This window comes from Protopterus annectens, chromosome 5.part1, assembly GCF_019279795.1.
Source record: "Protopterus annectens isolate FY-2018-M chromosome 5.part1, PAN1.0, whole genome shotgun sequence".
In the NCBI taxonomy this organism is placed as follows: domain Eukaryota; kingdom Metazoa; phylum Chordata; order Ceratodontiformes; family Protopteridae; genus Protopterus; species Protopterus annectens.
Genome location: NC_056736.1, coordinates 554,862,010 through 554,878,261, shown reverse-complemented (window position 1 = coordinate 554,878,261; position 16,252 = coordinate 554,862,010). Strand labels below are relative to the sequence as shown.

The 16,252-nt window shown below is 42.2% G+C and overlaps 1 protein-coding gene across 2 annotated transcripts in view; it reads left to right on the top strand.

Annotated features, from left to right (window-relative positions):
• RB1 (RB transcriptional corepressor 1) overlaps positions 1-16,252 on the top strand; it is a 3,440,561-nt gene that overhangs the window by 3,393,832 nt on the left and 30,477 nt on the right. For both annotated transcript variants that reach the window (XM_044073175.1, XM_044073174.1), the window contains exon 26: positions 12,012-12,064. In XM_044073175.1, the coding sequence (XP_043929110.1) occupies positions 12,012-12,064 (53 nt within the window). The remainder of the gene's footprint in view (positions 1-12,011; positions 12,065-16,252) is intronic.

Here is a 16,252-nt window from a genome sequence, read left to right as displayed (position 1 = left end):
CATGGATCCTGTTTTGATTAACTTTTTACACATCCACAAGAACAAACTGTATTAGATCAAAAGACCTAAATTTTACTTGGGACATTAACAGGACATGTAGAGAGACAAATATATTTCTCAGAGAATTCCCATTCTCTGGAACAGTATCACCATCTATTTGAAATAGAGTTCCTCCCTAACCTTTTTTAAGTTCAACTTGGACCAATGGATGGATAATTGGAAATTCACCCCTAATCTGGTGCCTATGTCTTTAATGGACAAGAGGCAGTCAGTAAAAAAACACCTATGTAAATCAGATTTGTGGGTCACAACTGGGTTGCATGACTAGGCTTATATAAGGGCCCCAGTGATCCCTCACAAGCAAGAAAAATATAATTATTCTAGGTGACTTTAACATCAACATGTTAAAAAAACATTAATTTAGAGGTCTTAGACTACCACAATGAACAAAAACAACTGACACAATTAGTCAAGCAACCTACCAGACCCAACATTTTGGCCAAAAAACACTCCCATAGCCAAAACACAATCTCCAACAACACAGTTCATTCATCCTCATGTAGAGATTAGTGTCCTATCAGTTTCCCCATTTTATACCTTGTTCCCAAAACAAAACCAAAGTTAATCACTTTCAGATCTAAATCCACTGCCAATGTTGCTAAACTGTCTTCAGATTTCTCTTCCCATGACTGGACTTGTTTTCTAGATACCATAGAGCCTAACAAAGCAAATGAACTCTTAATTTCTAAAATTTTTAACACCAAACCAAAAAAGTGACTAACCCATGAGTTAAAATCCATACTCAAACTTTGGAATGAATTCTGGCACTCCTGAAAATCTAATCCCACTCCAGAAAACAGGGAACAGTATACAGATGTACAGGACTAGAAAAGCCATTTGAAGTCACAAAAGTCATTCCAGGGTACACCTCTAAAACTCCCTAAAATACAGCCCTAGAAAATTTTGGAAAGAAGTCAATAACCTCACAAGGATGTTATTTGCCTCACACTTCTGCAAGTATTTTCCTCAGCTGGTTTGCAGATTATTTCTACAGACACTGTAGCGACTTCCCCATATATGCTGCAAATACCCTCAAAAGTGCTGCCTCATCCTACCCATATATTTCCAGTCTTTTATTTCTGTCAGATGTTATCCAAAAGCATTATGACTTTATTGGAACAAAAACAGCTGGAAGGTCCCCCAGATATAGAACACCCTACAGCCATGGCTCATCGTGACTTCATTGTTGTTCCCCTAAAACACATCTTTAATATTTGTTTTACTGTCAGCAACATGCCTGGCATAGGGTCATCTGCCATAGTAAAACCACTTCCCAAGCAAAAACAACTCACAGAATATATTACTAAATATCACCAGTTTTCACAAAAACAACATGGCTTCTGGTCAGAGCATGGGCACAGCCAAGGCATGTTCTCCAGTGCATTTTATATAGAACTCACCAGAGCCTTTGACTTAGTCAATCACCCGGGTTCACCCCTCTCTTGTATTCCACCTTTCAAGACTAAACATTAGTCCTAATGCCATCCCTTGGTTCCATAGTTATCTGAATAAAGATGCGTTTTAGAGGAACAAAAATGAAGTCACGATGAACTACGGATGTAGGGTGTCTATATCTGGGGGATCTTACAGCTGCATTTCTTCTAGTAAAGGCATAAAGGCCTCTCTCTATCCTATTCATTACACAAAGGTGTACCTCAGGGATCTCTTTTTGCCACACTTCTGTTCTCTATATGCATCAGTAAACTTCCACTTGATGATCTTACCATTCTGTTATCCTGCACGCAGATGACATGGTCCCCTACCAGTCCGACCACATCTTACCTCACAACAAGATCTGCAGTTTGATTTCTGTTGTCTCAGTGGGTGAAGGAAGTAGTAGTCCACAAAAAAGACAAAAACTGACATTCCAAAAAAACAGCCATAAAAATGATAGAGTGGACTATTGAAGATAAGAAAAAATTATGAATTTTGGCTACAATGCAAGAAGTCTAGAATTTCCAGATAGAAAATATTCAAAAATATTGAGAGGAATTAGAGGAAAGAAAAGTACTTGCAAAAGAAAAACTGTCAAAAGCTTCAAATGCAATTTTGTGTTCATTAATACAACAGATGTATGAAAAACATATAGACCAAGAAACCTTGGCTCATTTGGATAAAAAAGTGATGGAGGACGTGTGATAATATAAAGAACAAAACCTAGAGATTTTTGAAAGGTATAAAAAAGAAATATGGACATGGAAACAAAAGAGAGATCTGATATAGTACAATGTTTATGCAAAGGAGAAAGGCAAACTAACCAGTGCAAAAAGCAGCACCAAACATATCCAAATAGAAATGCAGGCAAAGGCATCCAATATGGAAAATTTCACAGTACAAAAATAAGGAAACAAAGGGGGAAAGTAGAAAAGAGGATTAGTGGTGGAGAAGTTAAAGAAACAGAAACTGAAGATGTTATGTGATCCTATCTCACCTACATTCTGTACTGATGGGCTCGGAGCCGATTCCTCGGCTCCGACTCGGCACGCTATGCTATAGAGCGAAGCCTCTTATTGGCTGAGCTTTTCTCTATCCCAGGATGCACCACCACTAAACCCCCAGATCTCGTTTGCCGCTTACAAGCTAGGACGTGGTCTCAAACTTGGCTGAGCTAAGTACTGTTTTTTTCTAAAGTTTCCTGTCAGGAAATTCCATATTCTTACCCAAAAGCTGTTTTAACAGCTATTGTTGTTGTACGAGTGTGTTTTGGTACATTTTTTTGAGGTAAATTGTGTGTTTGTTTAAGGGAAAGGTTTCCCGTTTAAGTTAAAGGGGCCTTCCCCTATTCTTCAGCTAGTTTCTCTTATTTTTTCAAGGAGGTCAAGTACCTGTTTAAGTTAGAGGGTCTTGGCCCTCCTTTTTAGTGTTTTCTGTCATTGTATTGTATCGTTTCAAAAAAAAAAAAAAAAAGTTAAAAGTTATAAGTTTAAAGTTAAATTTTTTGTATTGTGGTAAAGTATTTGTTCTGACAAGATAGTGCTTCTTTCCACTGTTTTAGTGTTTTTTGATAGGCATTATGTCAAAAGAACATAGACCCTCAGGGTTCAAAAAGTGCACGAGGTGCGGTTATAAGATGTCTATAACCGATGACCACTCCTCGTGCGTATATTGTTTAGGCGCCAAGCACCTACAGGAGTCCTGTAGCGTGTGTCACGCCTTTTCATCTAGAGTCCTCCAAGAGAGGAAGAATAAATTAATACTGAAAGGGCTGATTAAACCCTCCTTCGAGGAGGCCTTATCTTCCTCATCCTCTCCTACCAAGAAGAAGAAAGCGTCGGCTCCGACCAGCCTGTCGGAACCGACTGCTAAGAAACCTAGGCAGGCTTCTCCATCAGCTCCACGGACTTCGGAGCCGAGGGCGGAACGGTCTGCCTCGATGCCTCCAGTCTCGACTCCTCTGGTTTCGGAGCCGAGGACTGGGGCGTCGAGAGGCGGGTCACCTTCATCGGCTCCACTGATTTTGGAGCCGATGAGGGTTGCCAGCTCAGACTCTTCCCCTTCGGCGCCGAAGCCTTCCTTGGCACCGAGGGAAATTGTTTTGGGATCTCCCTCGGAACCGATATTGGTCGAGTCCAATCGGAGCCGGTCCCCCAGTCCTTTGGAGCCGATGGAGAAGTCGGTTCGGACCCGATCGGTTTCATCTAGATCCTCCAAGATGTCTGATTCGGACATCGACAGGGTGCTCCTAAGACTTTTCCAGTCTCCTGTGTTCCAAAAGTTAGTTTCGGCTCCAGCCCATTCGACTTGGGCCGATGGTCCACCCTGTAGTTATGGTTCCTCCTCCAACAGCCTCGGCACCGTTGGAGCCGGTGCTGGTGGAGCCGATGGAGGTTTTCGGGTCAGCCCCGACCCTTACTCCAACCCCGGCTCTCGAGTCGGAGTTCGGTCTGTGGACCTCCTCTGTCGGCCCCGGGGACGCCAGGACTGATGTTTTCGGTCCCAAGCCTTCCTCTCGGTGCGTCGGCTGTGGGGGTACCGTCTACTGTTGTGGCCACGGGGGTTGGACCTTCCCAGGATTCTGGTGGTCCGGAATTCAGGGCCATGAGGAGTGCGTTAGCCAAATCTTCTTTGGCTACCTCCACGGTCTCTCCAGCACTTTCCCTGCATACGGAGGCTGGGTCTTTGGCAGTCCCCCTGTCCTTAGACAGTGGAGCCCCGGGGCCTGAGGTCACCCCCACTGGGGGTTCCCCTCCTCCTGGAGGTCCCTCTGAAGCTTCTTCAGAGGAACCCCCAAGGAAAAGATCGTGCAAGAAGAAGCACGTTGACTCCCCCGATGAGTCTCTCACGTCAGACACTGATCTTGATGATGCAGAGGGGTCCCCTAAGTCGTCCTCAGATGATGTCTCCTTTGCAGACATCCTGGAAGCCCTCAAACAATGAGGCGGCTGGCATTCCAAATCCCCTTCTGCTGACTAGTCGGTGTTCCTTAAGGCCTTCGGGGCTCAGCCCTCCACCTCCTGGGTGTCTCCGCCCTTCGACGAGCTCCTAGATTTGATCTGTCGAAGGGCATGGGAACACCCAGACTCTGTGGAACCGGTGCCTGCTCGCCCAAATAAGTTCCTGTCAGCACCCCCAGAGAAGGAGTTTTTGACGAAAGGTGTGGCTGTAGATGCCTTGGTGGTGGCATCTGCTACCCAACAAGATGTAGCAGAGGCTTCGACGTCCGTCCATCCTCCTAATAAGGAGTCTAGGAGCATGGATCGGTACGGTAAGTGCACCCTCAGTTCAGTGGCCTTTACCTTAAGATCCCTGAATTATTTAACGCACTTCACCAGGTTTCAGAGGGATCTGATCAAGGAGCTTTCAGATGCCCTCTTGGGTAACCTACCTCAGCAGCTGGCCCAGACGGTTGGCTCTCAGTTGGCTACGCTGTCATCCATATCAAACTCGTCCATGAGGCTCATTTCTTATGTGGCCGAGGGGGCGAGTAGAGCGGTGGGTACAGGTATTGCTCTACGGAGGCAAGCCTGGCTCCGCCTGTGTCATTTTGCGGAAGCCTTCAAGTCTTCCTTTGCCGACGCCCCCTTTGATGGGTCCTCTTTGTTTGGACCCAAGGTAAAGAACACATTGACCCGCTGCAAGCAAGAAGGTAAGACTTTGACTGCCGTAGGGGCACGATTTTCCACTCCCTTTCGGCCTTTGGTTCCGTAGATCTCAGAAGTCTTATCCCTCACAGCAGGACGATCCCCGTTCTAGAGGCAGAGGAGGGGGAAATTCTTCTGGAAGACGCCGTCCCAGAGGCGGCAGAGGCCCCCGCAACACTGGAGACCGCGAGTCCTTTCGTGGCTCTTCAGACTTTCACAATCCCTGAGGGATTGCCTGACCGTGCAGCTCCGGAGCCAGTCGGGGGTCGTTTTTCGAGGCACCTAAAAGCCTGGGAAGGTATCACTCAGGACCGATGGGTGCTTCGAATTATCGCCGGAGGTTACGCCATTCCCTTTTTTCACTCCCCACCACCGTCCAAGAAAATCCCAGACCCGCCACCAGTCAACGGGATATTGCAGCCTTAGAAGTTTCAAAGCTGCTTCAAAAAGGAGTCACCCAACCGGTCCCCGCAGACCAGATCGGATTAGGGACTTACTCAAGATTCTTTTTGGTGCCAAAAAAGACCGGGGACTTGAGGCCCATTTTGGATCTCAGCATTCTAAATCGTTCTGTCAAAAAGTCCAAGTTCCGAATGGTCACCCTACAATCCATTCTCCCACTGCTGGAGAAAGGTGTTTGGATGTGCTCCATAGATCTCAAGGATGCTTATTACCACATCATGGTACATCAGGCATCCAGGAGACATCTGCGCTTCAGCCTAGGAGACAGTCATTTTCAGTTCCGCGCACTGCCCTTTGGTCTCACCACAGCCCCCAGGGTGTTCACCAAATGTTTGGCGGTCGTGACTGCTCACCTGTGAAGTCTAGGATTCCAGGTGTTTCCGTATCTAGACGACTGGCTCCTAACTGCCACCTCCAAGCATCTACTATTGCAGAGCCTACAAGCCACAATGTCACTGGGCACTTCCCTTGGAATCACCTTCAATTGGCCAAAGTCTGTGTTGCTGCCATCTCAACGCATAAGATTCATCGGAGTAGAGATAGACTCAAACCGAATGCGGGTCTATCTTCCTACAGAAAGGATACAAACCATGCAGGCTCAAGTTCGAGCCTTACTTCTCAGATCCAAAGCCCCAGCCAGAATGGTCCTGCAGCTATTGGGATCTATGTCCGCCACGGTTCTTCTAGTTCCCCTAGCAAGGTTGCACATGAGAATTCTCCAGTGGCTTCTTTCAACACAGTGGTCCTTTCAGGATCTCCCTCTCAGTCACCTCATATGGATCACGGAAACCTGCAAATGGGACCTTCGCTGGTGGCTGGTGCCCTCCAATCTGGATCAGGGACGACCCTTTGTTCCACCTCCTCCTGTGGCCACTTTGACTACGGACGCCTCCCAGATGGGGTGGGGGGCATTCCCTGGGCAGGTCAGTCCAAGGCAAATGGCATTCGGAAGAGAGCCTCCTTCATATCAACATTTTAGAAATGAGGGAGGTGTTTCTGTCCCTACAAGCCCTTCACGATTACCTCCCTCAGGGCGTAATTGCCATTCACTCCGACAACATGTCAGTAGTCTGGGACCTGAACAAGCAGGGAGGGACCAGATCCTACCCCCTTTGCAGAGAGGCCATGAGAGTTTGGGAATGGGCAGTGTCGACCAAACGATTTCTAGTGGCGACTCATATCCCTGGCAAGTCCAATGTGATAGCCGACAGACTGAGCAGAACTATCCTGTCTCCTCACGAGTGGTCTCTGAACAATACGGTTGCAACTCAGATTTTCAGCAAATGGGGAATTCCTTGTTGCGACCTCTTCGCAACTCCGCTGAACGCGAAGTGCAAAAAGTTCTTCTCCCTCACTCCGTCTCCGGGGGAGAGCCCTATGGACGCACTAGCCCATCCTTGGCCCACCGGCTTGCTATACGCTTTTCCCCCAGTTCCCCTCCTTCCCAGAGTGATCCAAAAGGCGTCTCACTTGGGGAGCAGAATGATCTTAGTTGCTCCTTACTGGCCTCGTCAGGTATGGTTCCCCTATCTTCGGAAATATGCACTGGACGGTCCATGGTTCCTGGATCAGATCCCAGACCTATTAGTTCATCAGTCGGGACTACTCCACTAGTCCCTCCACACCTTGAAATTAACAGCTTGGCTCCTCCTCTTCCGACTATAGTCAGGAATCATTCCTTAGACCCGGAAGTCATACATATCTTATCTTCGGCCCACAAGTCTGCCACTAAGAAATTGTATTCTAGCAAATGGAAGAGATTTGCTATTTGGGCTCAACTCCGGGGTCTGGATCCCATCACTGTTCCTGTATCGGAAGTCCTGAAATTTCTAACTTCCCTATTCAATCAAGGTTCTTCAGTCTCTACCATCAAGGTTCAATTGGCAGCTATTTCCAATTTTCATGAATCTGTAAACCCACCTTTAATGAGCAACAGATTGTGTAAGACCTTCATGAAAGGTGCTGCGCTTTTACGACCTCCGATTTCTCATCCTGCTCCTCCATGGTATCTCGATGTGGTGTTACGTGCCTTAACTTCCGCCCCCTTCGAACCGGCAGCAACATGTGATTTGAAATTTCTATCGTGGAAAACTGCCTTTCTGGTCGCGATTACTTCTGCCAGAAGGGTTTCAGAGCTTCAAGCTTTGTCTGTAAAACCTCCGTACCTGATTTTTCACAAAGATAGAGTATCTCTCAGGCCAAATCCATCCTTTGTCCCTAAAGTTTGTTCTAGTTTTTGTCTACAACAGTCATTAGAACTTCCAGTTTTCTTTCCAAAGTACTCAAACAAAGCGGAATACATATTCCACACATTAGATGTCCACAGGCAATTGCGTTTCTATTTAGATAGGACCAAACAGACAAGGGAAACAGATCAATTGTTTGTGTCCTTTTTGGATAATAAATTGGGCAAAGCCGTCACAAAGGTCACTATTGCCAAATGGATCAGGGACTGTATTAGTCAAGCTTATTCCTCTTCTAATAAAGAGCTTACGACCTCTGTCAAAGCTCACTCTACAAGAGCTATGGCTACTTCAATAGCATTCCATTCCAAGCTTGCCATTAGTGACATTTGTGCTGCGGCTATGTGGTCTTCCCCGCACACCTTCATTTCCCACTACAAATTGGATGTGGCATCTCGGGGGCGAGCTTCATTTGGTTCCACAGTGCTCAGGAGTGTTTTCCAGTGAGCCACCCAGGATTTAGGTGCTAGGGACGCTGTCCCATCAGTACAGAATGTAGGCGAGATAGGATCACATAACATCTTTTAGTTATGTACTTACCATAACTTTAGATGTTTGGGATCCATCTCTACATTCCTAATAACCCACCCTCCTTCCCCCTTCCTTGGAGATCAGAAGAGATCGGACGGTCCGAATCCTATTGTTTCATCTTGAAACATCTGGCAATGTTATATAAACAAGTTATGTATGTGTGCATGAATGCGGACAAACAAGATCTGGGGGATTAGTGGTGGTGCATCCTGGGATAGAGAATAGCTCAGCCAATAAGAGGCTTCGCTCTATAGCATAGCGTGCCGAGTCGGAGCCGAGGGATCGGCTCCGAGCCCATCAGTACAGAATGTAGGCGAGATGGATCCCAAACATCTAAAGTTATGGTAAGTACATAACTAAAAGTTATGGATTACTTGGGAAGTGAAGGATTTATTGTAGAAAATCCAACTCTGGTAACATCACAGTATGATGGAACAATGAGTCCACAAATTAAGGAAAAACAAATGGAATGAGAAGTATCTGATCACTTGCCACATGAATATACTCTGGAGCCTCCAGTAGGAAACAAGTACAAATGTTCAGCTAGAGTTGCACAACAAGGGAAGGAGCAGGAAACAGTGGCAATTCTGATGTGATCAATGTTGTGGAGTGATAGACCAGTGAGTTCACATATGGATGACTTGGGATGCAGCTGAAGAGAATATGTTATAGGAAGATAATGCCCCAGGAAACAGAGAACATAGAATGTGCCCTCAGCTTAGAAGAAAATGATCTAAGGGAAGAGTTGCTTGATTTAATAGAAATGGATAGACATATTAAGACCAATGAAAGAAATAGATTACAGAAAGTTAATAAGATCCAAAATGTTAGAAATCTGATAAAACAAATGAACACAATAATCAAGACTGTTAATAAAAATCCATGTGATATAACATAAGTAAATAGGATATATTACTGTGCAGCAACGTTAATAACAGATGAGGTCCTACCACAATAAATACAGGGCAATAATGGAAAGGAAGGGAAAAAATCAGATGCCATCATGGAAGTATCGAATAGAGAAAACTATAAAGCAATTAAGACAAGAAGTATCACTGTTAGAAGTGTATAAATGGGAACAGATGAACAAAAATATTTAGAAAGATAGACATGATAAAACAATGTGCAGTATTAGAACATACCATCATCTCTCATACACTATTGCAAGCAGTAAACTAACAATATCAGCACAGGCAGAAAAACTTAGAAGATATGCAGATAGATATAAAGGAAAAGTATAGAATAAGCAATTTATTGTTGACCGGAAAAGTTTTTTTTAATAGAGAATTGGGAAACAATGCAAAAAGAATAGAAACACCACCAAAAAAAGAATATACAGACAAATTTTGTAGTAATATCTAAAAAGACCCTGTGGAATGTAACAAAGATGCTAAATGGATAGAAGAAGTGAAAGAAACAATAAGAAGTTCAGATATACAGGATATGAAATAGGAAGTAACGGCCCGAGAGATTGAAACAAAATTAAGAAAAGCCCCTAACTGGAAACCCCCCAGCCCAGATGCAGTCCTTAACTTCTGGCTAAATGTATTAACATTGTTACAGTAAGATTTAGCCCTGAGTAAGAACTACTTATAAGTGCACCCCAATCAGACACCAACCTGGTTAACAACAGGGAAAAACGATACAGCTCCTTAAGAGTGAAACCTGCAAGCCATCCTAAGAATCCGGAGACCAATAACTTGCCATCCCACGATGTATAAACTATATGTTGGAATTGATGCCAACAGTGTTTATAGCCATTTGAAAGAAAACTCAATCATGGCAGTAGAATAAAAGAAAGCCATATAGAATAAAGGATCATTTGTTGTTAAATAAAGCCATATTGGAGAATTATAAAAAGGGGAAGAATCTAAGTATAGCATGGATAGATTACAAAAAAGTATTTGACAGCATCCCACATTTTTTGGGTAAAAGAAGATGTATGAGATGTACCATACATTGATCAATTACATTGTAGTGACCATGAAATAGAAGCAAACCATTTTGCAGTTAAGCCACGATAAAGGACAAGTTATTATGTCAGGGATACAAATTCAAAGGGGGATATTCCAGAGTAGCTTTTTGTCACTGCTGCTCTTTTGTCTTGCTCTTAATCCATTAAGCTGCATACTTAACGGATTAGGTCATAGTTATAATTTGGCTCCCAGAAAACAATAAAGTGTAAAGACTTCACATCTTCTTTTTCTGGATGATTTAAAACTATATAGTTATTCAGATGAGCTGAAAGTACAACTGCAAGTGATCAAAACTTTCTCAAATGATGTACAAGTGTCATTTGGTCTTGATAAATGTGCAAAAGCAACATTTAAAGCAGGAAAGCCGCTGCACCAAGAAAATATCAGCCTGGGACAGGAATGTGATATAAAGGAACCCGAGCAAGAGGAAGTATATACATATTTGGGATCTGATGAAGGATCGACAGTAAAACATGAACAAATGCGAACACAATTCCGGTAGGAATATTTTAGAAGACTAAAATTAACACTGAAAACAGCCCTGACATCTAGGAGCAGTCCAAGCTATAAACCAATTTGCTCTTCCTGTCCCAAGTTACAGTTTTGGGGTAATTGGCCCCTAAAGGTATTGGATCAGATGGACAGTAAAACATGAAAAATGTTTCATGCTTATCAAAAAATATGTAAAAACCAGTATATACCAATATTATATATTCCTTGTTTTGAAGGAGTTATGGGCCTCCTTGAAATTAATTATATGTATAGATCTGTGATCGTAGGACTGCATACATATCTGCTGACTTCATCAGATCCAAACATAGTGAGAGTTTTAGAGCATGAAGAGAACAAATCTAAGATGACTTCCCTGCTTAGTTTAGCAAAAGCATATCTGTGTCAAGTGGGAATGGAAACTAAACCAGAAGTAGACAAAAATTTGGCAGTGACTGCATTAAATGCAGTGGTGGTGGTATTAGTAACATGGTCCTCTTTGGTGCTTAGCTGCTTTTCTAGCTTTTGAATGAAGGCTGAAGGATTTTCTCGTAACTGTTTCTGAGCATCTATATCTGTCACTAGTCTTTATTAGTCAAATGTTTTATAAATATTTACTTATCTGTTTAAGTGTCAGAGCTGAACTTAACATTGCCAGAGTTGTTGAATCACTGCTTATCCTCAGTATTTTATGTTGGGATCCTGAGCGTAGCAAATGTGCATTATTTTCATATGAAGTGAACATGTAGTTTGCTTAATATTAATGTTTTCTTATTATTGTAGTCAGTTTTATCATTTTATGTCATGTAAACTTTAAGTGAGGGTAGGTATAAGGATTTAGGAATGACAGCTCTACAAACTGGCGTGATGCACAGTGGGAAAGGAGTAGAAGAATATGGGAATAATAAGAGTCTTCTGTTAGCTTTTAGAGTCTTTCTCTTACAGATGTCCATATTAAAACATTATTATTTATTTTCCTTGTATGTATAAATGCACAGATAGTTTTTGGTACTCCATAGCTCTATTCTGTACTGTGTAGTTTACACTGTTCCATGCATTTCTCAGCTGTTTATAACTGGTTTCAGTTTGATTGGCTATTTTGTTAACTTAAATGTGGGTTTGAATTGAAATGAAAGCTGAGATTTTAATGCTATGTTTTTTTTTTCTAGCAAACCCATCCCTGGTGATTTAAAATTTATGCACCATAAACTCGTTGAAATGAGTAAGTACACATTTTAAAAAATATATTCATCTGATTAAACAGAGCTAATGCACTATTTCTTGCTATATGCCTTTTGGAATTAGGTTGCTCAGGGTATAGTCTACTAAAGAAGAACTTTGCATCCACAGGGCAGTTTTCTTCATTCTTTAAGGAAGGTGTGTAGTGCTATTACTTTGCCACATGTGCAGAAGTATCTTAATTGTTGCTTGTGACTTATTTCACACACGAGAATTGATTCCACATTAAGGCTGCTGGGGTAATTTCAGTGAAAGTGATGTTTGGATATCATATCTCATTATTCTACGGAGAGTGCAGTATTGCTGTCAAGGCCACACTTCACCATAGCAGTAGGAGAGGTTCCCTATTAGATGAATGAACGCTTAAAATGTCGAGTATGATATGCTCAACAGCTTTTAAGCAAATGTTTATCTAAGCAAAACCCGAGAATGTCAAAACAAGGAGTTTCAAAAAGTTACAGTTGGCCAGCCATGAGGAAGCCAACGGCTGACGTCAGAACGTTCATCCTGTCTTGCCATTCTTGCAGTCTTCCACCGTGGTACAGTCCATGCTCACCCTGTGGTCCTCCACTGTGGTGTGATCTCGGCGGTGGTATATTTAAATAGGGGGGTGTGGGGGGGGGGTGAAGGACCCTACTTTATTTTATTTGTCGATTTTTTTGTTTGTTTTTTGGGGGGGGGTTAATGGTGTACAGTACATTGTAGCAGTCATCCGTTGGCTTCCTGACGGCTGGCCAACTATAAGTTTTCGAAACTCCTTGTTTCGATATTTTTGGGTTTTCGTTTAGATGAACGTTAGCTTAAAAGCTGTCAAGCATGTTGTACTCGACATTTTAAGCATTCGTTCATCTAATATAGACTCATAGGAGAAAGAGTATTCCCCGAGTTGGTAACAGCAGCATGTAACTGTACCTCAGGATATCGGGAAACTCCAGGAGTTAACATACTTTTAAAGCAGAAACTGTCAGTTTTCTACCAGTGAACACAGGTGTCACTGTTTTGACCTGGCTTGAACTAACTTGGCATCAAATAACTTAAACTTGCACAATTTAGTTTATTTCATTTTCTTAGTATTCTGAAATTATGTGGTCACTGAATATTTATACTAAGAATACAATGGCATCTGTGTGTGTGTGTCTACTTCATAAAATGGTTGATTAGTGCCATTAAATGCTGTACACATATTTTTCATCGTTGTCAAACTTAGGCTGTTCTTGTCTCCATCATATTCCTTTCTTATGTACAATAACCGGTTTGTCTTGTACTTTTTCTTTTAAATGTATTTCACTTTTAAAAAAAGTTGTAACTGCCAATCTGGCTCATGTTGTGGATGAAGATGCTTAGTGCAGTAAGTACACTTTGCCAGTTTTCAAAGTAAATAAATAAAGAGAAGAAATTGTCAATGGAATATTGTGTGACAGTTTCATCACATTAAGCTTTTTTCGATGGGAAACACCATTCAGAACTGATGAGAGAAATTGCATGCAACAGTATTTGTGGCCAAGACTGACTTGGGCACTCAGTATAGGAGTGAGGTAAAAAGCAATGCTAAAGTGAAATAACATCCTGAAATGTATTGCTGGCTTGGTCATTAAATTAGAGCTATTTATTGTGACTATTGAATACAAGTACTCCAGTATGTTTCCTGTACTAATATATTATCTTCTTTTGGCGATGGTCACTATAGCAATAAGTCATAACATTTAGATTTTCCTACATTGTATGCCTTCTTTCTTAACCAGATATTTCATTAGTAATGCATTTGTGCCTTTGAAGACCAATGTTTATCTCATGCTAGCATCATATTAAACTTTGGCTGGGGCAAATAGCATTTGTAATATAGCTAGTGCTGCTTTTGGGGTTTCTTCTTTTATTTTTTTAATCATACTGAGTACGTCACATGCCAAATGAGCATCAGAGTAATTGTTTTCTTTGCAGTGGCTTCTGTTCAGTCAAACTTTAATAAAATATAAAAAAATGTGATTGTGAAATATGTTCTGTAACTGTTTCATCTTTTTAAAGTCTTTTTATTTAAAAAATGGTTAAGGAGTAAAGTGCTTCTCATCAGACCTTTGCAATCAAAACAAAGTTTTAACAGTGTCTTTCGCATTTGTTTACTTGAATAAAACACAATGCCCTTCCATATTACTGTTGCAGTATTCTTTACAATAGAGATCCCCTGCCAAAGGCAGCCCAATATCCAGCCAGCATACCAAAGTCTTTTGGTTGTAATGGGTACACTGTACATCACATGTATGCTCCCCCTGCACAGAGTAACAGAGCTATGAATTCCCAAATGCTCAATAGTTATATTACTCTAGTCAGTAGAAGAGAACAGAAAGCTACAATGTGCATTTGCTGCTATGGTTTTTAAGTTTAATCCTTAATCATAGGATTATAGGAGGATACTAGGCTATTGGCCCTGAGGCCATTATAAGCCTAGGCAAGAGTTTAGCCCATGTTTATACAAATCAGCACCCAATGCCCCTGTCTAGGAGGGACACAGGTGGAATCCCAAGGCTATATTTTCTGTTTCCCATCCAGTTATCCAGGTTGCACTTAAAAGAGGTACTGGTACTCTGCTTGATGTGGAGAAGGGAGTCTGTTCCATAGATGAGGGAGTCTCTGGGATACAAATCTGTCCCGCCAGCAAGTCTTGTTGATGTCACAAACCAGGTTGAGTCAGTGCGTGTGAGTTACTCGAGTGGAGCTTGACTTGCAGATATGCAGCAGTCCCATCAAGGTGGAGTCTGTGATTGCCTTGTATGCCAGGTAGAGATCACCTCTGAGGAGTCTGCATGAAACTGAGTAGAGGGATAGGGGCTTTTAGCCTACCTGTGTATGGTAGATGTTTGAGGCCCTGGATTCTCCTGGTGAGGAACCTCTGTGGTCTCTCCAGCTGCCGCATGCACTTTGCGAGTTACATACCGAAAGGGGTGTTGTACTCTAATAGCATTATAAGGGAAGAATACAGGGATGTTATGACCTCCTTGTCACTGGATGAGATAACCCTTGCTTATGAGGTGAGCCATGTAGAAGGCTCTCAGTACAACGGAAGCAGCACGGTGGTCAAAGGTCATGTTGCTATCAACCTGGGTGCCCAAATCCCTCACTACAGATTATGTGCTTAGGACGTTGTTATTAATGTGATAATTGGGGGGACGTCATTCTCCCCAAAGGGGATGATGATGGAAGATGTCCACATCAGTAGGGGAATTGATGACAGCACCCAGCTTGCAGTCATCTGCAAACTTGGTCAGTCATATCATAGCCCATTGGTTTTGGCCTGCACCTCAGAAAAGTATATCCCAAATAACAGAAGCCCCAAGACCGAACCCATGTTTTTCTGTGCAGGTTGGCACCAGGACACAATTGTTGATAGTATTATTATTAATGATTGGTAGCATCAAGGATCTGTATATGTTAGTTTGGAAACTATCCTGCTAATGTACCATTAATTAAAAATTCCAAAAAGAACCCAAAAAATTTTGAAAAAAATATTGAGTAATGAAGTGATGCTGTTATGGTATCTGAGGGTACATTGTAAAAAGTGTTGGAATTGAGTATATGAAACAGTGGTGCATAAGGAAAAAAGTAATGTGAAATAAAGTATGGTTGCTACATGAGAAAGGGCCTGCAGCTGGAGGAATTCAACAATTGTTGTTTCCTTCGACAAAATAGGCAGATCCTTTGATTTTACAGCTTCAGTGAATCCTGTATTTACACACATTTATATTCAGTATTTCAAGATGTTATGCAATATTTTGGCAGTTTAAAAATTAAGAGATGGTAGTGAACATCAGTCTGGAACTCTGGGGGATCCTCGTGGTACATCTTACTTGCAATGACAACATAAACAGTAAGCAAGTTTACCTTTGTTTTGAAAAATGGTGTTTAGAGTCATTTTGGGGGTTCACTGTTGATCTTAGGTGAACTGATTCCAGACACTCCATTTAACTATGGAGACAGAAATCGTCTTCAATTTGTGAGCTGCGGAAGTTAAAACAGGCAGGAGTTTGTTCAATTTTTATAAAAAGGGTAAATATTTGTTAGTTTCTTGCCTGCGTTGACAAAGTGATAGTTAAAGTTTCTTTCACAACTATACTTCCAGTGAAACTTGTATGTTCTAACTTGGATCAGGCTTGAGTTAAAACAAAACGCTTCCGGAATG